Genomic DNA, 27,533 nt, shown 5'->3' with positions numbered 1-27,533 from the left:
TGTAAATGGTTACTGACACAAGACTAGAGTTAAGCATGACATTGAGTCAAAACATCTCTCCCAGTCTAAAAAGGTGTTCTGCGTGAACAGAACGACACTATGCCAATTACCTAGTTCAATATTTCCAAACAATCTGACCAAAGATTGTACTATTTTTTTCTTCCTGCATATCAGGGCTACATCTCAATATATCAAAAAAGCTGATGGAGAACAGCTCTAAAGCATCCTCGTCCGCCCCGACACTCATGGTCATTCTCAAGTCAGTGGGACAGTTATTCTCAGGACAGGGAAATAATGTGTTAGCCTACTACTCTAGCGATACAATTAACATTCAGAGAGAATACTCCTGAGGTTACAGAAGGAAACGTCACCTTATTTCTATTAGGTTACATTTCAATGTAGAGCCAATGTCATATGTACATAAAGAGGTTTGGTAAAGTCACGTGGGGGAATATTCCAACTCAAAAAAAGGAAAAGTCGGAGATCAAATAATTGTTTAACTTTTGCACATGTTGTCCCTCACTTCTGATTTCCCAATCGAGCAGTACTTAAAGCAGCCTCAATAGCATGCTCAGGATAGGAGGACCGATCTTAAAACGTTTTCTTTATGAAACCACCATAGGCCGCTGACTCAATTATTGTAAATCTTTTCAAACTGTTATTAGTATCAGTTATAACTGACTCGGGGGCTCCCGAGTGGCGCAGCAGTCTTAGGCACTGCATCTCAGTGATAGAGGTGCCACTACAGACACTCTGGTTCAATTCCAAGCTGTATCACAACAGGCCATGATTGGGAGTCCAATTGGGCGGCGCACAATAGGTCCAGCGTCGTCCGGGTTTGGCCGGTGTAGGCCGTCATTGGAAAATACGATTTTTTTTCTGGACTGACTTGTCTAGTTTAATAAAAGGTTCAAATAAAAAACTATATATATTAAATGTTAAGAGACCAAAGCCTCAACCACAACCGCAGGTGATTCGATCTTTACCCATGTGTTGTTGCTAGACTGCTTACTTCCTAAACTCACAACAAACGCAACAACTACTGATTGACGTGACAAAACTAAATGAGCTACAGTTTCTGATTTATCTCAAGAACCATGATAAATCAGGTCCCAAACAGCTGTATTGCCCTAACTTAAAGGGCAACTCTTATCAACCTAATTTCTTTATCGACAGCACAATACCAGTGTAAACATATGTGAATGGCACATTTCTATTTTTTGTAGCAAAAAATAAAGTTAAAAAAGTTATAGCCAAAAAGTTTTAACATTTTAAAAACAGTGCAAACAGATTTGCAGTGACATGGGAAGCAAGAAAATACCGTCCGTTGGGCTACCAACTAGTCGCAGGTTTTGAAAATCTCTACTTTTAATCCTGTGATGTAAGAGAAGCGTTTTTTTTTACCTTGTCTTTAACCACAGAAATTAGATTCCCACTGTTTTCACATACTTTTGTGTGTATATATATAGTGTATGTCGACACCCCATCAAATGAGTGGATTAGGCTATTTTAGCAACAACCGTTGCGGACAGGTGTATAAAATTGAGCACAGCCATGCAATTTCCATAGTCAAACATTCACAGTAGAATGGCCTTAGCCTTACTGAAGAGATCAGTGACTTTCAACGTGGCACTATCATAGGATGCTTCCTTTCCAACAAGTCAGTCAGTTGGTCAAATATCTGCTCTGCTAGAGCTGCCACGGTCAACTGTAAGTGCTGTTATTGTGAAGTGGAAATGTCAAGGAGCAACAACAGCTCAGCCACGAAGTGGTAGAACACACAAGCACGTAGTGCGTAAAAGCCATCTGTCCTCGGTTTCAACATCAGCAACATCAGCACAATAACTAAACTTCAGGAGCATCATGAAATGGGTTTTCATGGCCGAGCAGCTGCACACAAGCCTAAAATCATCATACGCAATGCCAAGCGTCAGCTAGAGTAGTGTAAAGCTTACCGCTATTGAGACTCTGGAGCAGTGGAAACGTGTTCTCTGGAGTGATGAATCACGCTTCACCATCTGGCAGTCCGAAGGACCAATCTGGGTTTGGCAGATGCCAGGAGAAAGCTACCTGCCCGAATACATAGTGCCAAATGTCAAGTTTGGTGGAGGGCTAGGCCGCTTAGTTCCAGTGAAGGTATATCTTAACGCTACAGCATACAATGACATTCTAGATGATTTTGTGCTTCCAACTGTGGTAACAGTTTGGGAGAAAGCCTCTTCCTTTTTCAGCATGACAATGCCCCCATGCACAAAGCAATGTCCATACAGAAATGGTTTGTCAAGATCGGTGTGGAAGAACTTGAGCCCTGACCTCAACCCCATCGAACACCTTTGGGATGAATTGGAACACCGACTGCGAGCCAGGCCTAATCGCCCAACATCGGTGCCCAACATCAGTGCCCAACCTCACTAATGCTTTTGTGGCTGAATAAAATCAAGTCCCAGCAGCAATGTCCCAACATCTAGATGAAAGCCTTCCCAGAAGAGTAAAGGATGTTATAGCAACAAAGGGGGGACCAACTCCATATTAATGCCCCATGATTTTCAAATGAGATGTTCGACGAACAGGTGTCCATGTACTTTTGGTCATGTAGTGTATGTAGAAACTGGTTTGGCGCTGGAGAAGAACATCTCTTTACAATATCAAATCACCTCATGCAAGAACGTTTAATCGCCATGCATTGTAATGATGGGTGCAGGGCATTGTGAGCACAAGAGATATCCATCAAAATACATATTTCATAATAAAAGATTGACAATATCAACAGCTACAATAGTACGTATATCTTTCAGATTATGCATCCACTCACCTCCGTAGGAGTCCAAAAAATGTGTTCACATTATGTGGATCGAAATCCCCCCTTCGTGCGTATCAACATGGTCGCCACAGTATATGCCCCACTGCTGATTTGCCAAAACCGCAAAAATCAGAGAAATTTCAAAATTATACATCCATTCCGATTTTGGGAGATCAATTACGAATTCTGACATGTCCCAAAAATGTACCCATTTAGAACTCATTTGCATCAACTGACTATTTGACTTGATAATAGTACTGCTGTAATAAGCAAAGTGGTCAGCTATTGCTAAACTGCTCATTCATATTCTAGTTAACGTTATTGTTTAGCAGTGACCCCAAACCGACGTCCTAACACGGTAATATTGCTTACGAGAGAAATATAACGAAAAACAGAAAGTTAGACAAGACGCCAAAAGGAAGTAAATTATTACATTGTTGCCAATTCTAGAATGACCATTTTTGGAACGAGGCAACAAAATATCGCCGGTGCAGTAGCGACTATTTACAATGTATTAATTCATAGGAGGACAGTGTTGATTTTGTAACAAGCTATATGGGTCGTCCAATAACCTATGTTACATTGTATCAATGGTGCTCGCTAGCAAGCCATCATCTGGGCTACCTTGCTGGGATAACTTACATTTCCAGCAACGTGACCGTACTTGTGGGAAATGTATCCATCTGACAGCTTGAAATCATTTGATATTATGCAAATAAACGCAGACTGTTCACAAATAAACTAATACAAACTAAACCAAATAACCTGTCATTTTCGCGTAGCGACTCGTGCTAGCTTTGTAGCTAAAGCTAAACTATGACGGCTAACGATGCAATATTATTTAGCAGGCAAGCTAGCGAGTCAGCTAGTACAGCCATGCCTTAGAATACTCTTCCGTCGAAGGAGTAGAGACAAATGCAATAGCAACATTTAAGGAAGCAGATATTTAAATACAATAGATGCAGCCTTATTCAAAAAAGACGAACTGTCAACAAAATGGCGGCTGCGTTGAATCAACAGAGCTCCGAAATGGATCTCTCTCTATTTCTTGTCCCTCGCCCTGTTTTTTTTCTCCTCACAGCAATTGGTATCCTTGATATCTCCAAACACGAATGGACTCTTCTCCAACACAACGTTAGCTGAGCCGAGACGTGTCGTAATGGGCCTCGGTCATTAATCGGGCCTCCATGTCTGCTAAGCCCGTATCGTCTCTGTCAATTCAACACGGGCATTCTCAGTCACACGAGGGGAGGGGAAGGGGAGAGCGAGAGAGAGGAGAGGGAGGGGAGAGAAAGAGAGGAGAGAGGGAGGGAGAGAAAGAGAGGAGAGAGGGAGGAGGGAGGGAGGGGGGAGGGGAGGAGGGAGGGAGGGGGAGGGAGGAGAGAGGGAGGAGGGAGGGAGGAGGGAGGGGAGGGAGGAGGGGAGGGGAGGGGGAGGGAGGAGGGAGGGAGGAGGGAGGGAGGGGGGAGGGAGGGAGGAGGGAGGGAGAGAGAGAGGAGAGGGAGGGAGAGAGGAGAGGGAGGGAGAGAGGAGAGGGAGGGAGGGGGAGAGAGGGAGAGGAGGGAGGGAGGAGAGGGAGGGAGGGAGGGAGGGAGGAGAGGGAGGGAGGGGAGAGAGAGGGGAGGGAGGGAGGGAGAGAGAGGAGAGGGAGGAGAGGAGAGGGAGGGAGGGGGAGAGAGAGAGAGGAGAGGGAGGGAGGGAGAGAGAGAGGAGAGGGAGGGAGGGGGGAGAGAGAGAGGAAGAGGGAGGGAGGGAGGGGGAGAGAGAGAGAGAGAGGAGAGGGAGGGAGGGAGAGAGAGAGGAGAGGGAGGGAGGGGAGAGGGAGAGGGAGGGAGGGGGGAGAGAGAGAGAGGAAGAGGGAGGGAGGGAGGGAGGGAGGGGAGAGAGAGAGAGGAGAGGGAGGGAGGGGAGAGAGAGGAGAGGGAGGGAGGGGGAGAGAGAGGAGAGGGAGGGAGGGAGAGAGAGGAGAGGGAGGGAGGGGGAGAGAGAGAGGGAGAGGGAGGGGGAGAGAGAGAGGAGAGGGGAGGGAGGGAGAGAGAGAGGAGAGGGAGGGAGGGGGAGATATACCTAATGGATGGATATATATATGTACCTACCTATATATATACTATACTCAACCTACCTATATATATATGTATAACTAACCTACCTATATATATACTATAACTACCTAACACTATACCTACCATGGGATTCATGGGTATATATATACTATAGTTGATTATGGATATATACTATACTGTACTGTACCCACCTATATATACTATATACCTACCTACCTACCTATACATACTATACCTACCTACCTATAGAGTACTATAACTGCAACCTACCTACAGACTATATGTATTGTTACCTATACATACTATAACTACCTACTATACCTACTGTACCTACATATATATACTATATGTATATATATACTATAATGGATGGATATATATACTATACCTACCTGCAGGTATATATACTATACTGCACGGGGATATATACCCACCATACCTACCTACATATATACTGGATGGATATATATACTGGGTTTATATACCTACCATACCTATCCTACATGGGATATATACTGGGATGGATTATATATATGTACCTATGTATATATACTTATATAACCCACCTATATATACTATAACTACCTATATATATATGTACCCACCTATATATACGTATACCTACCTACCTACAGTATATATACTATACATGGATGGATATATGTATAATCTATACCTACCTACCTACATATATATTATATGTACCTATCAAATAGACCACCACCCACCCACCTATATATACTTATATGCATGGATGATGGATGACTATCTATCATGGATGGACTACTGACTCATCTATCCTACCCACCATCTATCCTACCCAACCCACCCATCCTACTACCTGCACCCCTACCCACCCACCCATCCCTACCCCATCCTACCTATATATATACTATACCTACCTATATATATGTATACCTACCTACACACGTATATCTATGGATATATATATCTATCTATCCTACCAACACCTAGAGGGATGGGATATATGGATTATGGGTATACAGTACTATACTCTATCTATACCAGACCCACCTACTGGCATATATATATGTATATCTACCTACCTACACACACTATGTACCTACCTACACATATATATATACTATATCTTACCCACCTATATATACTTACTGTTACCTATACTATACCTAACCCACCTATATATATACTATACCTAACTGTACCTACACCTACTGTACCCCTACTATATATACTATATCTACCTACCTACACTATATGGGATCTATCCTGCAGTATATATGTATACTCCTACCTACCTATATATATACTATATCTATCTATCTATATATACTACCTACCTAGCATATATACTATACCTACCCACCTGCAGGTATATACTATAACTACCTACTGCACAATATAATATACATATGTACTGTACCTACAGTATATACTATAGGCACCTAATACTATACTGTACCTACCTAACCAACCTATATATATATCTATATATACTGTACCTATATATACTATACCTACCTACCCACCTGCATATATATTATACCCAACCCACCTATACATGCTATACCTATCTATCTATGGCTATATATGTATATACCTACCTACTACTATACTCAACCCACCTATATATATATGTATATGGGGATATATATATATGTATAGGGATGGGTATATATATATATACTATATGTACCTACCTATACTCTATGGATGGATATATATATATGTATACCTACCTACCTATATATACTATATGTATCCTACCTATACATATGTATACCTATCTATGGGTATATATATACTATGTATCCTACCTATATATATACTATCTATCCCTATATATACTATACCTACCTATACATACTATACCTATGGATATATACTGGATTATATGGGGATATATATACTATACCTACCTACATGGGTATACCTAAATCTACCTATATATATATACTATATGGATGGATGGATATATACTATACTCCTAACCCACCTAACTATAACTCCTACCTACCTGCACATATATATATATATACATGCACCTATAGATACCTACCTACCTACACACACATACCTACCTACCTACATACATACTATACTCAACCCCACCTACACACATACTATAATCTACCCACCTACACACATACTATACTACTATATGTATACCTACCTACCTGCAGGTACCTACACACACTATATTACCTACCTGCATATATACCTATACCTACCTACCTACCTACATATACTATACCTACCTACACCTAACACACACTTATATACTACTGTCACCAAATACCTATCCTACCTATATATATATGATAATGGCTATATATATATATGTATATGCATGGATATATATATATATAATGCACCTATATATATATGTATATACCTATGGCTATACATACTATACCTACCTATATATACTGGACTATACCTACCTACACCTATCTATACCTACCTATATATACTATTATACCTATGGGTATATATACCTACTATATGTACTGCACATATACCTACTATACCTACCTGCAGAGACACCTATAATATACCTAACTGCATGGATATATACTGTACCCACCTATACATATACTATACTGCACTATATATATATACTATACTGACTATATATATGTATACTGCATGGATATATATTATAATCCACCCCACCCCAGCACAATATATACTATACCTACCTGCATGGATAAATACTGATACACCCACTATGTTACCTATATATACTGTATACCTACCTGCATGGATATATACTTACATATCTATCTATCTATCTATATCTATCTATCTATACTATATGTACCTCTACCTACCTACCTACCTACCTATATATATGATCCTACCCCAACCCTATAATCTACCTACCTATATATACTGGATCTATCCCTATATATATATATGGATTCACCTATATTCTATACTCACCTATCTATACTATATGTAACTACCTATACTATACGTACTGACTATACTATACCTAACTCCTATCCTACAGTACTATACTGACTATCTATCGTGCACACTATATGCTACTGTATACATGGATTAATATATATATTATACCTAACTATACTATATGCACTTATATACTATATCTATCTATACTATAATCCACCTATATACTATATCTACTGATATATGAGTACCTACCTACTATATATGAACAACCTATCTATCCTACACTCTATCTATCCTACCTATATATACTATCTCTACCTATATATATGTATCCTACCTATATATATATCTATCCTACCCACCCACGCACCCACCCCACCCACCCTCACCCCATGGATGGATATATGTATTCCTATCCATACATGCATCCTACCCAGTCACCCTACCTACCTAGTATACCTATCTATCCTACACAATATACTGGATTACTGGGTATATATATATGTATACCTACCTGCATGGATATACTATACCTACCTACCTACACACACTATATACCTACCTACCTATACACGGAAATACCCTACTGAATACTATGTTACTGTGCTACCTATATATATATTATAACTACCTACCTATACATACTATAATCCTACCCAACCCACCTATACATACTATAACTACATGGATATATATGTATACCTACCTACCTACTGCATATATACTATACCTACCCACCACTATACCTACCTACCTGCACACATACTATATGTATATATATACTAGACCCACCTACACACACGATACCTACCTACACACATGTACAACCCACCTACAGACACGCATACGCACCTATACACACGACAGGCACCATACAGACACTATACCTACCTATATATATGTATACCTACCTACCTGCATATATATACTATACTCCTACCTATGGATATATGTATATACTATACCTAACTGCACCCACACACACTACCTACCTACTCAGCACCATACCCCACCTATGGATATACTATATGGATCTATCCTACACCTATCTATCCCTACCTATATATACCTATCCTACCCACCCACACCCATCCTACCTATACATACTATCTATCTATACATACTATATGGAAATTCCTACCTAAATATGTATATGGATCTATCTATACTATATCTACCTGCATGGATATACCATACTGGATGGATGGGTATATATGTATACCTACCTACCTACACACCATACGTACCTACCTACAGTACTATACCTACCTACCTACACACACCTACACATACATACTATACCTACCCACAGACTATACCTACCTACACACACTCATACCTACCTACCTACAGGCACCATACCTACCTACCTACACACGTATATCATCATCCCTACCTACCTACCTACCTACACACACTGATCTTACCCACACACACCTATCCTACCCCAACCCAACCCACCCCTACCTACATACCTACCTACTCATACATGGATGGATGATGGATTTATCCTACCTACAGGGTTACCTATCTATGTATACCTACCTACCCACACACTCCGCTACCCCTACCACATACTACCTACCTATCGACCCCACCCACCTACACACCTGATGTACCTACAGACCACCATATACCTATCTATCCCTACCACCTACCTACCTACCATCCACCCCACACATGGATGGCTACCTATGGGGATATACCTACCTACCATCCTACCTACACACTATATATGGGGATATATCTATCTATACACACCATACCTACCTACACACAATCACACACGGCATATATACACGCACACCCACCCACAACACACTCATGGATGGCTATACCTACCTACATACCTACCTACCTGCACACACCCATCCACAATCCCCACCCCCACCCACCCATACACACCCACTCCCTACCCCACCTATACACACCCACCAACCATACAGGCACATGCAGGCACACACACCTACATACCTACACACGTATACACACCTATCCTACCTATACACACCTACCCATCCATCCTACCCCACCCACCCCACCCATCCTACCTATACATACTATATGCACTGATGGCTATATACTACATGCACATGCATGGGTATACATACCATACCTACCTACCTACATGCTACCTACCCCACCACTGCACACCTACCTGCATGGATTCACCTACACACATACTATACCTACCTACCTATATATGTATATATCAAGTTCATGGGTATACTATACTGGGATTACATGGGGATATACTATACTGCAGGGCACCTACAGACCATACCTACCTACCTACACACACTATATGGCATATATATATATACTACATGCACGGCATATATATATATGATGATGGATATACACACTATAATCCCTACCTATATATATATGCACACGCATGGCAAATATACATACTATACCTACATGGATATATATGTATTATACCTACCTATATATACCTACCATACCTAACTATCTATACCTACCTACATGCACCTATACATGGATGGATGGATATATACCTACCCACCCACACACACACACCTACCTATATATATGTGTTTATACCTATCTATATATATGTATATATCTATATATATATTAATACCTACCTATCTATATATATATATGTATATCTATCTATCTATACATACTATACCTACTATCTATCTATACCTATCTACCTACACCATATCTATCCTACCTACATACTATACTGATGGATGGGATATATATACTATACCTACCTACCTGCACACCATACCTACCTACCTACAGGCACCATACCTACCTACCTACCTACCTACCTATACCTACCTACCTACCTACCTACCTACCCCACCCACACACACGATCTCTACCCCACCCACTCCCACCCCACCCACACACCCCACCCACCCACACACCTACACACCCCACCCCACCCATACACACCTATCTATACACACCCTACCTACCCACCACTACCCCCACCCATCCTACCACCATCCTACCCACCTAACACCCACCCCACACCTACTATCCCACCCACCCCACCCACCCACCCACCCACCCACCATCTATCTATCCCACCCACCCCACCCCACACTCCTGCACACACACCACAGGGCCATAGACCACCTACACACACTCACCTACCCACCACCCCTACCCACCCACACACCCACCCACCCCACCCACCCACCCACCCACCCCACCCCCACCCCACCCACCCCACCCCACCCACCCACCCCACCCACCCCCACCACACACCATCCTACCCCACCTACCTACCTACCCCACCCCACCTATCTATCCACCACCTACACACCTACGTACCCACCCCACCCACCTACCCACCCCAATACACCCACCCACCCCCACACCCACACACCCACCTACCTACCTACACCCATCCTACCTATACACACCCTGATTCCCTACCCACTCAACCCCCACCCACTCCCACCCCACTCCCTACCCACACACACCTACACACCCACCCACCATACACCATCCTACCCACCCCCACCCACACACCCCACCCTGGAAGGGAGAGAGAGGGAGGGGGGAGAGAGAGAGGGAGGGGGGAGGGAGAGAGGGAGGGGGGAGGGAGAGAGGGAGGGGGGGAGAGAGGGAGGGGGGGAAGAGGGAGAAGAGAGAGGGAGGGGGAGAAGAGAGAGGAGGGGGGAAGAGAGAGGGAGGGGGGAAGGGAGAGGGAGGGGGGAAGGGAGAGGGAGAAGAGAGAGGGAGGGGGAGAAGAGAGAGGGAGGGGGAGAAGAGAGAGGGAGGGGGGAAGAGAGAGGGAGGGGGGAAGGGAGAGGGAGGGGGGAAGGGAGAGGGAGGGGGGAAGGGAGAGGGAGGGGGGGGAGAAAATAGGGAGGGAGGGGAGGGAGAGAGGAGGGAGGGGAGAGAAAGAGGGAGGGGAGAGAGAGGGATGGGAGAGGGAGACCAGGGAGGGAGGAAGGAGGGAGGGAAGGAGAGAGAGAGGGGGAGGGAGATTGAGAGAGAGAGAGGGAGGGAGAGAGAGAGAGGGAGGGAGGGGAGAGAGAGGGAGGGGAGAGAGAGGGAGGGGAGAGAGAGGGGAGAGGGAGGGGAGAGAGGGAGGGAGAGAGGGAGGGAGGGGAGAGAGGGACGGGGGAGAGAGGGAGGGAGGGAGGGGGGATAGAGGGAGGGAGGGAGGGAGGGGAGAAAAATAGGGAGGGAGGGGAGAGGGAGGGAGGGGAGAGAAAGAGAGGGAGGGGAGAGGGAGACCAAGGCGAGAGAGAGAGAAGAAGAGAGAGAGGGAGGGGAGGGAGGGGAGAGAAAGAGAGGGAGGGGAGAGAGAGGGATGGGAGAGGGAGAGAGGGGAGAGGGAGACCAATGCGAGAGAGAGAGAAGAAGAGAGAGAGGGAGGGGAGGGAGGGAGATTTTTTTTGAGCAGTGTATATACAGTGGGACAAAAAAAGTATTTAGTCAGCCACCAATTGTGCAAGTTCTCCCACTTAAAAAGATGAGAGGCCTGTCATTTTCATCATAGGTACACTTCAACTATGACAAACAAAATGAGAGAAAAAAATCCAGAAAATCACATTGTAGGATTTTTTATGAATTTATTTGCAAATTATGGTGGAAAATAAGTATTTGGTCACCTACAAACAAGCAAGATTTCTGGCTCTCACAGACCTGTAACTTCTTCTTTAAGAGCCTCCTCTGTCCTCCACTCGTTACCTGTATTAATGGCACCTGTTTGAACTTGTTATCAGTATAAAAGACACCTGTCCACAACCTCAAACAGTCACACTCCAAACTCCAATATGGCCAAGACCAAAGAGCTGTCAAAGGACACCAGAAACAAAATTGTAGACCTGCACCAGGCTGGGAAAACAATCTGCAATAGGTAAGCAGCTTGGTTTGAAGAAATCAACTGTGGGAGCTATTATTAGGAAATGGAAGACATACAAGACCACTGATAATCTCCCTCGATCTGGGGCTCTACACAAGATCTCACCCCGTGGGGTCAAAATGATCACAAGAACGGTGAGCAAAAAAAACAGAACCACACGGGGGGACCTAGTGAATGACCTGCAGAGAGCTGGGACCAAAGTAACAAAGCCTACCACCAGTAACACACTACGCCACCAGGGACTCAAATCCTGCAGTGCCAGACGTGTCCCCCTGCTTAAGCCAGGACATGTCCAGGCCCGTCTGAAGTTTGCTAGAGAGCATTTGGATGATCCGGGAGAATGTCATATGGCTCAGATGAAACCAAAATATAACTTTTTGGTAAAAACTAAACTCGTCGTGTTTGGAGGACAAAGAATGCTGAGTTGCATCCAAAGAACACCATACCTACTGTGAAGCATGCGGGTGGAAACATCATGCTTTGGGGCTGTTTTTCTGCAAAGGGCCCAGGACGACTGATCCGTGTAAAGGAAAGAATGAATGGGGCCATGTATCGTGAGATTTTGAGTGAAAACCTCCTTCCATCAGCAAGGGCATTGAAGATGAAACGTGGCTGGGTCTTTCAGCATGACAATGATCCTAAACACACCGCCCGGGCAACGAAGGAGTGGCTTCGTAAGAAGCATTTCAAGGTCCTGGAGTGGCCTAGCCAGTCTCCAGATCTCAACCCCATAGAAAATCTTTGGAGGGAGTTGAAAGTCCGTGTTGCTCAGCAACAGCCCCAAAACATCACTGCTCTAGAGGAGATCTGCATGGAGGAATGGGCCAAAATACCAGCAACAGTGTGTGAAGATTTACTGAAAACATTTGACCTCTGTCATTGCCAACAAAGGGTATATAACAAAGTATTGAGATAAACTTTTGTTATTGACCAAATACTTATTTTCCACTATAATTTGCAAATAAATTCATTAACATTTTTCAGGATTTTTTTTCTCATTTTGTCTGTCATAGTTGAAGTGTACCTATGACGAAAATTACAGGCCTCTCTCGTAATTTTTAAGTGGGAGAACTTGCGCAAGTGGTGGCTGACTAAATACTTTTTTTGTCCCACTGTATATACACTGCTCAAAAAAATAAAGGGAACACTAAAATAACACATCCTAGATCTGAATGAATGAAATATTTTTATTAAATACTTTTTTCTTTACATAGTTGAATGTGCTGACAACAAAATCACACAAATTATCAATGGAAATCAAATTTATCAACCCATGGAGTTCTGGATTTGGAGTCACACTCAAAATTAAAGTGGAAAACCACACGACAGGCTGATCCAACTTTGATGTAATGTCCTTAAAACAAGTCAAAATGAGGCTCAGCAGTGTGTGTGTGGCCTCCACGTGCCTGTATGACCGCCCTACAACGCCTGGGCATGCTCCTGATGAGGTGGCGGATGGTCTCCTGAGGGATCTCCTCCCAGACCTGGACTAAAGCATCCGCCAACTCCTGGACAGTCTGTGGTGCAACGTGGCGTTGGTGGATGGAGCGAGACATGATGTCCCAGATGTGCTCAATTGGATTCAGGTCTGGGGAACGGGCGGGCCAGTCCATAGCATCAATGCCTTCCTCTTGCAGGAACTACTGACACACTCCAGCCACATGAGGTCTAGTATTGTCTTGCATTAGGAGGAACCCAGGAGGAACCCAGGGCCAACCACACCAGCATATAGTCTCACAAGGGGTCTGAGGATCTCATATCGGTACCTAATGGCAGTCAGGCTACCTCTGGCGAGCACATGGAGTGCGGCCCCCCAAAGAAATGCCACCCCACACCATGACTGACCCAACACCAAACCGGTCATGCTGGAGGATGTTGCAGGCAGCAGAACGTTCTCCACTGCGTCTCCAGACTGTCACGTCTGTCACGTGCTCAGTGTGAACCTGCTTTCATCTGTGAAGAGCACAGGGCGCCAGTGGCGAATTTGCCAATCTTGGTGTTCTCTGGCAAATGCCAAACGTCCTGCACGGTGTTGGGCTGTAAGCACAACCCCCACCTCTAGACGTCGGGCCCTCATACCACCCTCATGGAGTCTGTTTCTGACTGTTTGAGCAGACACATGCACATTTGGGGCCTGCTGGAGGTCATTTTGCAGGGCTCTGGCAGTGCTCCTCCTGCTCCTCCTTGCACAAAGGCGGAGGTAGCGGTCCTGCTGCTGGGTTGTTGCCCTCCTACAGCCTCCTCCACATCTCCTGATGTACTGGCCTGTCTCCTGGTAGCGCCTCCATGCTCTGGACACTACGCTGACAGACACAGCAAACCTTCTTGCCACAGCTCGCATTGATGTGCCATCCTGGATGAGCTGCACTACCTGAGCCACTTGTGTGGGTTGTAGACTCCGTCTCATGCTACCACTAGAGTGAAAGCACCGCCAGCATTCAAAAGTGACCAAAACATCAGCCAGGAAGCATAGGAACTGAGAAGTGGTCCTGTGGTCACCACCTGCAGAAACACTCCTTTATTGGGGGTGTCTTGCTAATTGCCTATAATTTCCACCTGTTGTCTATTCCATTTGCACAACAGCATGTGAAATGTATTGTCAATCAGTGTTGCTTCCTAAGTGGACAGTTTGATTTCACAGAAGTGTGATTGACTTGGAGTTACATTGTGTTGTTTAAGTGTTCCCTTTTATTTTTTTGAGCAGTGTACATACCAATACATATATAGGCAAATCAATATTAAATATTCAATATTAAAAACATGTTTTTTTTTTGTTGCTGTGACTTGTACTTATCATTCAAAATCAAAATGATAGAAAGAGGTAAAAGACTAATGCATTAGGAAAGTGCATAATGTAACAGGAAGGAGGTGGATAGTGTGAAGAACACAGCATTAGGCTTTAATAGGGGACATAAAGAGAGGTGGACATTATTAACTAATATGAGGAAGTGGGAGACGGGGGAAGAGTTTCAAAGATCCCGCCCCTCTGATCCTCTCCTCCAATGGATTTTGAGAAGTAGAGAGGACGCAAGTATGCAATTGAGATTCTCCCTGTGGTTGCATTCCCAATAACCTCTCCTTCCTCCCGAAGTTTGCATTCGTTCACGACTCTCCACAAATGTAAAAGCTTTGGATTGGTTTAGGCATGGCCTAGGAGTTTCCATATACCAGTAATTTCCTTTCAAATCCATGAAGTGAACAAGTACACCCTTCAGGAGAAAGCAGGTCAGAGAGAACAGAGTAGGGAAATTCTCTTATCCAGATCAACAATGCAAGAGAGTGAGTTCAGCTCACCTTTCAGGATTTTCCCAAACTCTCCTAATTTCATCACATTTGTCACGTCCCTATGGCTCAATGATGTCAGTTCATTTGTTTTTAATAGACATTCAGAACAGGTGAAATGCCTCTACGAAGGGACAAATTGAATCCATAACATTTTGTCAGAAAACAGTTGGAACCATTTGCAGGTGAGGTTATATTGCAGGCATATTGGATCTTTCTCACCTCAATCACAGTTCCCCAGGAAATGTACAGTGATCTGTGGGTGAAAGCATTGTGAGGTGATTTTTCGAAGCAAGCATAATTGTGATAATGAGGCACAGTTGAATTGAAATCTCTCTTCAATAAATGTGTGGTCAAAGAAGGAGCGATGGATGACGAGGCATGAGGAGAGGTGAGCCTCGTTCAGAAGGAAAAAAAGGGAAGAAGAGATGCCAGAGAAGTAGAAGCGAGGGAGACCTAAACCTCAAATAGCCCGTCTCTCCCCCTGAGGGTCTGTCCTGATGGAGGGGGGGGCTCTGGGGGTTCTGGTGGGGGCTGGATGCTCTGGTCGACGCCGTCAAGACTTTTACGACACACAGGACAGGTATCGTGCTGTGGGAGATATACACAAACAGACTTGGAAAAACATGCTTAACAGATTAAGTCTAGTACTGGACTAACAAGTGCTTTCAATGGAAACGTTCTATTGATCTTGCTTTTTAGTCCAGGATTAGGCTTAATCTGTGTTCAGGAAACTGCCCCTGTGTGTGGCGCAAAGTTACATCCAGAGCAACATAACCAAATACCCTACCTTACGTCAAGATATGTGACCCCAATTAAAAAATAACTAACCTACCTTCCATGGCAAATTAAATAGTGGTGTTGTAACCCCTATTGACTGTCAGCCAACACTCCCCCTGCTTACCAGTTTGAGCCATGGCACTATGCAGTCACTGTGGAAATAATGGAGGCAGGGCAGCTGTTTGACAGACTCTCCCACGGAGTACTCCTCCCTACATACTGGACACTCCAGTCTTGTGTCTGAGGAAGAGGTACGGGGGGGGGTTTCATTCATTGTGTACATTTTAGAATAAAGAGAGAGAATATTGACTAGTAGTGCTGGCATTGGTGCCTGATCTGGGTAAAGATCCCCTTAGGAAAAAAACAAATAAGCCATCACCTTTTCTTTTTCAGAATGCAACAAAATAGTCACAAATTTGAGAATCTATTTGACAGGTGGTATAACGCACACTACTACTGAGCAAGATACACACCCTCTTCTCCCATAGATGCTGTAACTGGTAGCCTATGGGTTTGGTGTTGCGGCTTGGTTGGAACCCACCTGTCTGTTCTTGAGAGATGTTGACTGTGGGGAGGGATGAGATCATCTCCTTCTCTGCAGGAGGTGGACCTGTGCTCTCAAACTGACCTAACAACTAGAGGAGTGGAGGGAATTGAGAAATGAAGAAACAGAGATGGCTTTAATCACGCCAGCACGCTGAGTCGCAATCTTAAGATTTTGTGCCTGGTGACATCACTGACCTCTGTGATAACTGCGTCTAGACCTCCCTGACCCCAGGCATAGTCCCCTGGATTTGAATGGAACATGCCAGACCTGAGAGTGAGCGAGAGAGAGAGAGATGTTTAGAATTACTTAAGAGTCAAAGTAATGAACAAAAATAATTCTGAGGTTAAAAAGATATATACTTATTTACAGTGTAGCTGGTGCGACACCTGGATTTCCATTGTTGGCAAACAGGCCAGCCAAAAACTGCTGCACAATACTGTAGAAAAGGATAAAGACATTCAATCTTTTTTGCACCTACAGTGCCTTTAATTTGTGTTACAGCCTGAACATTTAAAATTTATGAAATTGAGATTTTGTGTCACTAGCCTACACACAAAATCCCATAATGTCAAAGGGGAATGATGTTTTAAGACATTTTTAGAAATTAATTTTAAAAAATGAAAAGCTTAAATGTCTTGAGTCAATAAGTATTCAACCCCTTTGTTATGGCATGCCTAAATAAGTCCAGAAGTAAAAATGTGCTTAACAAGTCACATAATAAGTTGCATGGACTCATTGTGTGTGCAATAATAGTGTTTAACATGATTTTTTAAACAACTACCTCAACTCTGTACAAATCCAACAACATATCACTGAATACCACTTTTCATATTTTCAAGCATGGTGGTGGCTGCATCATGCTTGTCATTGGCAAGGACTAGGGAGTCTTTAGGATAAAAATAAATGAAATAGAGCTAAGCACAGGCATAAACCTGCTTTCCAACAGACACTGTGAGACAGATTCACCTTTCAGCAGGACAATAACCTAAAACACAAGCCCAAATATACACTGGAGCTGCTTACCAAGACTACATTGAATGTTCCTGAGTGGCCTAGTTACAGTTTTGACTTAAACTGTCTTGAAAATCTATGGCAAGATTGCAAATGGCTGTCTAGCAATGATCAACAACAAAAAATATTGTACAATCCAGGAGTAGAAAGAAAGCTCTTAGAGACTTACCCAGAAAGACTCAGCGCTGTAATCGCTGCCAAAGGTGATTCTAACATGTATAGACAGTCATGTGAATGCTTAAGTAAATTTGATATTTCTGTATTTAATTTTCAATAATTTTGCACAATTTTCTAAAAACATGTTTTCACTTTGTCATTATGGGGTATAGTGTGTAGATGGGTGAGAGAGAAAAAAATACTGAATCCATTTTGAATTCAGGCTGTAAACACAACAAAATGTGTAATAAGTCAAGGGGTATGAATACTTTCTGAAGGCACGACGGACAGAGAATACCTATTTGAGTGTAATAACAATGTAATATCATGTAACAACGTATGTTGAGCGGTTCCCAAACTAGGGGTCGCCTGATATGAAAATGGGGTCATGAGAGAATTTCCAAAATCCTGGATTTTTTTTTTGTTATAATATCACCTTTGTATCTCAAAATCATTGTAATGTGATTAACCTTAAAAATATAAATGAAAATGATTGAAATCTAAAAAATAAAATTCACCCAGAGTGCGCCCTTTGATCATTGGAAAAGGCCGCACTTGACCGTTGCACTTGACTCATTCCCACAGTAAATTGCTAGGCCCACTACATTATGAAACACCACACTATTACAGAGACTTTGATATTACCGACTGCAACTGTTATGGTGAAAACAATGTGTGGGGAGGCAGAGGCTCAGAAACTCACATCAATCATTTTGTCAGATAACACTGTTAAACAAAGAATGTATGCTATTGCTAGCAATCAAGTGTAAACTGACTGAACGACTCAAAAACTCCCCAGCTTATGCTCTCCAAATAAACGTGAGGTGTGAGGTCCAAGATTGCCATGCATTGACTTTTGTTCACTATACATGTCGGGGGATGCTATACATGAAAACAATTCCCGAGCATGAAACAGCACAGGGGATGTTCAGTGAAAAACAGATTCCATGGGATTGAATGGTGGGCTTTTGCATAGATGGGGCTCCAGGCCTCTGCACTCTAGTTATGAATGTGTCTCCCTCTGCCATATGGATGCATTCTATGATGCACCGAGAGCAACTGGCGGCAAAAGGGCTGAGCACAGATCTCTGAGATATACTGCAGCAGGTAGGTCCAACTTCGATTGTAAAAAACAGTGGCAACCTGTCATTCAGGGCAGGTGGGGCAGAGCCACCTGTTTAGAGCCACCTGTTTTTGGGGGGGTGTTTCCTGTTTTGCGTGTTATTTTTGCATTAATAAGTGTCACATATCAGTTTGCAAAAAATATTGAGTTAATAAAACCACATACAACCATGGTCTCTTTTTTGCTTTCTTGAGTAAGGCAGCTCCAAAATGCAAACAGGGTGTAACCGTGACAAGAACCATTCAACGCTGGTCTGACCAATCGGAATACAGGCTTCAAGATTGTTTTGATCACGCAGACCGGGAAGTAATCAGGGCAGCCTCACAGAATAACATTGATTTATACGCTGACTCAGTGAGTGAGTTTATAAGGAAGTGCAGTGCAGATGTTGTACCCACTGTGACTATTAAAACCTACCCTAACCAGAAACCGCTGATGGATGGCGGTATTCGCGCAAAAAAGCGCAAACCACCACATTTAACCATGGAAAGATGACTGGGAATATGTCCGAATCACGTGGACTGGGATATGTTCCGCATTGCGTCCAACAACAGCATTGGCGAATACGCTGATTCGGTGAGCGAGTTCATTAGAAAGTGCATCGCCGATGTCATACCCACAGTAACTATTAAAACATTCCCAAACCAGAAACCGTGGATTGATGGCAGCATTCGCGCGAAACTGAAAGCGCAAACCACTGCTTTTAACCAGGGCAAGGTGACCTGAAACATGACCGAATACAAACAGTGTAGCTATTCCCTCTGTAAGGCAATCTAACAAACTAAGCGTCAGTATAGTGACAAAGTAGAGTCGCAATTCAACGGCTCAGACACAAGAGGTATGTGGCAGGGTCTACAGTCAATCACGGATTACAAAAAGAAAACCAGCCACGTCGCGGGCCAGGATGTCTTGCTCTCTGACAAACTAAATAACTTCTTTGCTCGCTTTGAGGACAATACAGTGCCACTGACACAGCCCGCCCAAAACCTGCGGACTCTTCCTCACTGCAGCCGACGTGAGTAAAACATTTAAACGTGTTAACCCTCGCAAGGCTGCAGGCCCAGACGGCATCCCCAGCCGCGTCCTCAGAGCATGCGCAGACCAGCTGGCTGGTGTGTTTACGGACATATTCAATCAATCCTTATCCCAGTCTGCTGTCCCCACATGCTTCAAGAGGGCCACCATTGTTCCTGTTCCCAAGAAAGCTAAGGTAACTGAGCTAAACAACGATCACCCCGTAGCACTCACCTCCGTCATCATGAAGTGCTTTGAGAGACTAGTCAAGGACCATATCACCTCCACCCTACCTGACACCCTAGACCCACTCCAATTTGCTTACCGCCCCAATAGGTCCACAGACGACGCAATCGCAACCACACTGCCCTAACCCATCTGGACAAGAGGAACACCTATGTGAGAATGTGGTTCATTGACTACAGCTCAGCATTTAACACCATAGTATCCTCCAAACTTGTCATTAAGCTTGAGACCCTGGATCTTGACCCCGCACTGTGCAACAGGGTACTGGACTTCCTGACAGGCCGCCCCCAGGTGGTGAGGGTAGGTAACAACATCGCCACCCCGCTGATCCTCACTGGGGCCCCACAAGGGTGCGTTCTGAGCCCTCTCCTGTACTCCCTGTTCACCCACGACTGCGTGGCCATGCACGCCTCCAACTCAATCATCAAGTTAGTTTGCGGACGACACTACAGTGGTAGGCTTGATTACCAACAACGACGAGACGGCCTACAGAGAGGAGGTGAGGTCCCTCTGAGTGTGGTGTCAAGAAAATAACCTCTCACTAAACGTCAACAAAAGAAAGGAGATGATCATGGACTTCAGGAAACAGCAGAGGGAGCACCCCCCCTATCCACATCGACGGGACAGTAGTGGAGAGGGTAGTAAGTTAAGTTCCTCGGCATTCACATCACGGACAAACTGAATTGGTCCACCCACACAGACAGCAGCGCCTCTTCAACCTCAGGAGGCTGAAGAAATTTGGCTTGTCACCAAAAGCACTCACAAACTTTTACAGAAGCACAACCGAGAGCATCCTTTCTGGCTGTATCACAGCCTGGTATGGCAACTGCTCCGCCCACAACCGCAAGGCTCTCCAGAGGGTAGTGAGGTCTGCACAACGCATCACCGGGGGCAAACTACCTGCCCTCCAGGACACCTACACCACCCGATGTCACAGGGAGGCCATAAAGATCATCAAGGACAACAACCACCCGAGCCACTGCCTGTTCACCCCGCTATCATCCAGAAGGCGAGGTCAGTACAGGTGCATCAAAGCTGGGACAGAGAGACTGAAAAACAGCTTCTATCTCAAGGCCATCAGACTGTTAAACAGCCACCACTAACATTGAGTGGCTGCTGCCAACATAGTGACTCAACTCCAGCCACTTCAATAAATGTATCACTAATCACTTTAAATAATACCACTTTAATAATGTTTACATATTTTACATTACTCATCTCATATGTATATACTGTATCTTATACCATCTTGCCTATGCCGCTCGGCCATCGCTCATCCATATATTTATATGTGCATTTTCTTATTCCATCCCTTCAGATTTGTGTGTATTAGGTAGTTGTTGTGGAATTGTTAGATTACTTGTTAGATATTACTGCACTGTTGTGAACTAGAAGCACAAGCATTTCGCTACACTCGCATTACCATCTGCTAACCATGTGTATGTGACGAATAAAATTGTATTTGAAGTGCCCAAGTTTGGGTTTAAGGGTCTCTTTTCCAAGCTTAAAAGGATCAACATTCAACAATGGCCATGCTGTCAATCCAGCATGACTTCTGACGCGTTCGAAACAACTGGAAACTCGGAACTGGGAAATCTCAGACTTCAGTTAGTTCAAGACAACTGGAAACTCTGAAAAAAACTACCTCTGACTGGGAAAATACGTTTTGAACGGCCATCCAACTCATAATTCCAAGTGGGAAACTCGGGCCTCTTTCGAGAGCTTTGACCTGAAGATCACTGACGTCATGATTTGACCTTGTTTTTGTCAGAGTTCACAGATGTCTTGAAAGCACTATAAAACCAGAGAATGCCAGACTTTGATGCCACACCTTCCTGTTCAAATGAGCACAGCACAACAAGGTGAGTCCAAAAATGTATTGTATGCTGCTGCATAAATGCTGCAATATGCCAGGGATATATGTATACTGTAGCTAAGAAAGTAATAATATGTTGTGTTGTAAGATGTTAGTAGCCCATGTGCCTCACCCAAAAGATTTGCTCCCTTTCCCCCTCATAGCTTAGCCTACTGTTCTGACTTGGCATTTAGCCTACAGCCTGTTTTAGAGAAATGTAATCATCGAATATTCTAAGAGCTTTCATTGTCTGCTTATATGCCCCCTTTATTTATCCTACTGTTCTGACTTGTTTTTAGGGAGAACACTGTAAGAACGGCCCATGTTCTGAATTCTGTCGCTGTACATTTCAAAAGTGCTGAACAAATAGTTATATTGACTACATCCGTCCTAGCTTGCTCATTAGTGTCTTAATCGAAATTACAGATGGCTTCTTTATCCGTTCGTTGTCCCCTTATGCCAGTTTGAACATCTCAATTGTCAGTAGAAAGCACATGTATTTAAGCAAGTCACCCATATCAGCTATGCTTTTTTTAAAGGCAATAAATGAGGCAGAATGAACTGTTTCGCTGCCAGACAAGGCTCCGCTGATAGCCAGGTGTAGCAGTGGTAAGGTGTTGGGACTCTGCAGTTTTGGACAGCTTTATGTATGGTGTAACAGTTTGTGGGTACCGTTTGTCACCGTTATAGTGCAATTAATGCATTGTTTAGTGTTGTGTTGTATCGTGGCTTTGCTGGCATGCATGTAAACTTTTTTGGGCAGTTTGCCCCACCAAGATTTACATGCTAAAAATCACCCCTGTAAACTACATCCACTGTGTGCACGACTGTTTGCAAAACTATGTGGCGATATGGGATCAGAGGATGACAATATTCTATTTCACATGAGGCTTGATGGTTTTCGAGGGGGAGTGTTGGAAAGACTTGACTTTCTGTGTAATGAGAAGGAAGTGTGTCTCCTTGCTTAAGTAACAGACATATTTTGGAACCTGAACGAACTGAACGCAAGCATGCAGGGGAAATGCAAAAACAATCTACAGATGAGTGCCTGAATCAGTGGATTTAGAAGAAAAGCGAACCATACCCCCTTCCCTCAGCTGTGCATGTTTCTAAACAGAAAACAGCATCAGTAAGTGTCCCACACGAGTGATGACTGCTCACCTCCAACGCTTGGAAGAGCACTTTGGGACCTACTTCCCAATCCGTTTGACTGTGATCCTGGCTCAGTTGACATGCTGGTAAGTGAAATTGAGTTGTCATGTGACCGAATGCATTCACGGGTCACTATAGAGGAGTTTTGGTTCCAGAGTTACTTTTTTAATTGAACCTTTATTTAACTAGGCAAGTCAGTTAAGAACCAATTCTTATTTACAATGACGGCCTAGGAATAGTGTGTTAACTGTCTTGTACAGGGGCAGAACGAACAATTTTTACCATGTAAGCTCGGGGATTCGACTTAAAGGGAATAAATACACTGCCATCTCCCTCTGAGCATTAATGCCATGCACAAAACAATTGGGAACTCGGAACTGGGAAATCTACGACTTCCGAGCGTTCAAGACAACTGGGAAATGGGGGACAAAAAACGAGCTCCGACTGGGGAAATTATTTTGAACGCTCATCCAACTCGGACTTCCAACTCAGGAACTCTGGTCTCTTTCTAGAGCTCAGACTTTCCAACCTGAAGATCACTGACGTAATGATTTGATCTTGTATTTTTCAGAGTTTCCAGTTGTGTTAAAAGCACCATAAAACTCGTGGTAGCCTTCGCGAGCTCATATCTGTGTGAAGCTGGATTCAGTGCCCTTGTCTGCATTAAAGCCAAATATCGATCTAGGTTGGATGTAACTGCAGAGATGAGTTGCGCACTGTTGACATGCATCAAGCACACCCATCTAATTAGTGGTGGTGAGATAAGATACATTATGTCAGACTAATTTGCAATTGACTGTCATAGCCCCACATTAAAAGGTATGTGGTGGTGAGTTGAGAAGACAATCAGAAATACTGTAAGAATGTTTTTCAATTGACTGCCATAGCCCCACATTAAAAAACATTGGTTGTTAACTACATTTTTTTTTTCACGATTGGGGTTGTGAGAATTTTCAGATATCAAAATGGGGTTGTGAGCCAAAAAAGTTTGGGATCCCCTTATGTTATTACAGTGTAATACATTTTAGGACAAAATAGTATATTAATAGTATATTAATATTTGAAATACAGTATATTGGAGTTAATATGTGAAATGATAGTGTGTGATAAACTGAAAGGAAAGATTTCATTTTGGACAACTTTGACGATATAACACCATTCGTGAATTGGTGTTATGTGATGTTATTATGCAACAGTACAAGGACTCAATATCAATACAGGCTCTTGAGTAGTGAGAATAGCTTCCTAAAAACTGCCATAGAGAGGCAGATAACTGTGCAAAATCAGTGGTCGTTGCCACTAAGGTGGCTTTAGGTCCAACTGAAATAAAAGCCATCAGCTATACCTGCCTGGACCTTGAAGCATGGGGCAAAACCATAATAGAGAGTGAGTGGATAAAGGTAATGACGTTACACTGTAGACAGATCAAGATCAGTGATGGGCAATTGGGCATCTCCACTAACCCCTCCACTGCTGGCGCGCGGGACTGTCGCCTCCCCTGGCTAGGCGGGCGAGAGGGGCGTTCCGGTTCAGGCTCCAAAGGCTCTGTGCCCACAGGGTCCACAGAAGGGCCCTCCAGTTCGTCATCCACTGCATCACTGGCTGGGGCAGCCTGTAGTTGGCTCGGGTCAGACTCATAGGCGGAGGGGTCCGAGAGGAGGGCAGAGCGTTCCATAAACAGCAGCTGCCACAGCTTGGAGGAAGGAGAGCAGACCAGTAAATTCAGATTAAAGTCGAAGATGAGGAAAAGGATAGAAAAAGACCAAGATAACTTGGGAGGACATATAGGTACCTCTGAAAAGAGTGTGCCTGCATCATCATTGGCCTCTGCAGTGCTGCTGTTCTCCAAGAGACTGAAGGACAAAGACAAAATAAATCTCATAAACTTAAGAGTCAATTGAATTATTGTAAATTAACACATTAAGAGAAACGCAAATACAATATTTTTTTTATTGAAACGTGTTATAATTGAATGTATCTAATGTATATTATATCAGATGTATCAGCAACTGCACATAATAATATACCTAAAATACTCCAGTTATGGCATTGCAATTCAAATATAGGCCCACTATAAGCAGAACAGCATGCAAACAAACGTAACATTTTACCTGGAGTCTTCTGACAACTCCTCAATGAAATCGGACTCACACCTGGGGCAAGTGAATTCCTTGAGGGGGAAAAAATATGTATATTTCAAATCATTATGATGTGAAAATACAAAGGAACATACTTGTCCACTAACTTTAGGATGCGCGTTCATGTCAATGTAAAAAAAAAAAAAACATTAAATCATCTGGTCGTCAAACTCTCAAGTGGTGTGCGGACAAGAGACACCCTGCCAAAGCACCCATCCCCTTTTCATGCATGTGCCGCGTTCCCATAACAGTCGGAACTAGGAAACCCGGACATTTCCGACTTGCTAACTGGTTAAAGTAGGCTACACGTGCCGCGTTCAACCAGTTAACAAGTCGTACTTTTTCCGAGTTTCCGTGTTGCCACAAGCACATGAATGCGGCAATAATGTTTCTCACATGCAGTTGGCGACAAAGTAGTGCTTCTAAATATGGCAAAGACGCAAACCCGAAATTTGGATCACCATATTTCTTCGCAACAATGAATCTAACCGCTCTCCATGCAATACCACTTATAAAAAGTCTTATTCTAATAACGAAAATATTCCAGTAAATCAGTCACATTCAGTTTCAGATACAAATGTTGTATTTTCTTATAATGTATTTCGGGAGGCGTTGCTAGCTAGGCCTACTTGTGATACAGAAACGTCGGTCCAGAACCGGACGGGAAAGTAAGTAAGAAAAGCACTTGAACCAACTCACTGGGAATTTAGGGTCGATTTCACCTTTACAGCAGTGACAGAAAAAGCGGTGTTGTTGTGCCGCAGCTGCCTCCGCCATCTTCACCCTAGCATACAATCAGTCACTGACGTCGGTATGGTAGCAGCTCAAGCCAACGGAAGGCGTAAGGGCGCTTGTCAAAAGGGTCAGGACAGTCCCCCATAGGCTATAGGCTACTTTTTACTTTAAATAAGTAAAACATGTATTCAATATATTTTCCAGATTTTAAAATAATGTATCTGCTATTGAACAAATTGTTATTTCTTATCGCTCTAATCAAAATTCGCCGAGGTTATAAATGCATACTACTCCAATTTCAACCAAGCGCTGCTGTTTAAGATTATTGCAGCGATCTTCTAGCCAATATATTGATTAGTAGACCGCTGTAATAATCTAAAATTGCAACACTTTGTTGAAATTGGAGAAATAGGGCTGTGATTCCGTCAAAATGTCCATGATACGACTAATGTAACAAATAAATAGCTCAATAGGTTTAAGTGCCTTACTGTGTAAACTGAACCGATTTCAGTTATTGCAAATGACCAAAACGACTGAACCTAGAAATAAATAGTTGAGGCAAAATCTGCAATTGTAGGTTACAACAAGGTGACTATCCAAAACAACAGAATATACTGGTCATCTAAAAAATGGTTTTACCTGTCACTGATTTAAGCCTAGGTGTGATGGACTAAAAAAATATTTAAATGGCGAGATTGAGCATTCTTTTTAGTCCAGGATTAAGCATCGGGGCAAACTGGCCCTTAAAGTAACAGTAATAATAGATCATGCAAAAGTGATGACTAAGAGGATAGCAAGAATTGCATCATGGATGTAGCTTCCCAGGAGTCTATAGGAAAGACTACAGTATCTTAAATCAGTCCAGT

General features: G+C 43.4%; 2 protein-coding genes across 11 annotated transcripts in view; both read right to left on the bottom strand.

The window, feature by feature from the left end:
• The window catches only part of LOC110487650 (histone-lysine N-methyltransferase ASH1L), a 51,230-nt gene extending 47,184 nt beyond the window's left edge, over positions 1-4,046 (bottom strand). For 3 of the 10 annotated variants that reach the window (XR_016493680.1, XR_016493681.1, XM_090228248.1), the window contains exons 1-3: positions 3,880-4,046; positions 2,813-2,906; positions 1,956-2,070 (exon numbers count right to left, since the gene is read on the bottom strand). The gene's annotated coding sequence lies outside the window, so the exon portion shown is untranslated. Of the gene's footprint in view, positions 1-1,955; positions 2,071-2,812; positions 2,907-3,442 lie in introns of all 10 variants that reach the window. The other 7 variants (XM_090228254.1, XM_090228252.1, XM_090228251.1 and 4 more) reach the window with 7 other exon arrangements.
• A 12,146-nt stretch (positions 4,047-16,192) lies between these two features.
• rnf115b (ring finger protein 115b) lies at positions 16,193-26,785 on the bottom strand. The gene is given in 10 exon segments (XM_090228247.1): positions 16,193-16,421; positions 16,424-16,501; positions 16,815-16,930; positions 17,232-17,325; positions 17,432-17,504; positions 17,605-17,673; positions 25,258-25,487; positions 25,587-25,647; positions 25,906-25,964; positions 26,632-26,785. Coding segments are annotated over 10 exon segments (906 nt in total). The 5' UTR covers positions 26,710-26,785; the 3' UTR covers positions 16,193-16,373.
• Between the last annotated feature and the right edge of the window lie 748 nt (positions 26,786-27,533).

The sequence above is a fragment of the Oncorhynchus mykiss genome, chromosome 30, assembly GCF_057628025.1.
Source record: "Oncorhynchus mykiss isolate SJ-2025 chromosome 30, ASM5762802v1, whole genome shotgun sequence".
In the NCBI taxonomy this organism is placed as follows: domain Eukaryota; kingdom Metazoa; phylum Chordata; class Actinopteri; order Salmoniformes; family Salmonidae; genus Oncorhynchus; species Oncorhynchus mykiss.
Note: the sequence above shows the minus strand (reverse complement) of the source record. Positions and strands in the feature narration are given on the sequence as shown.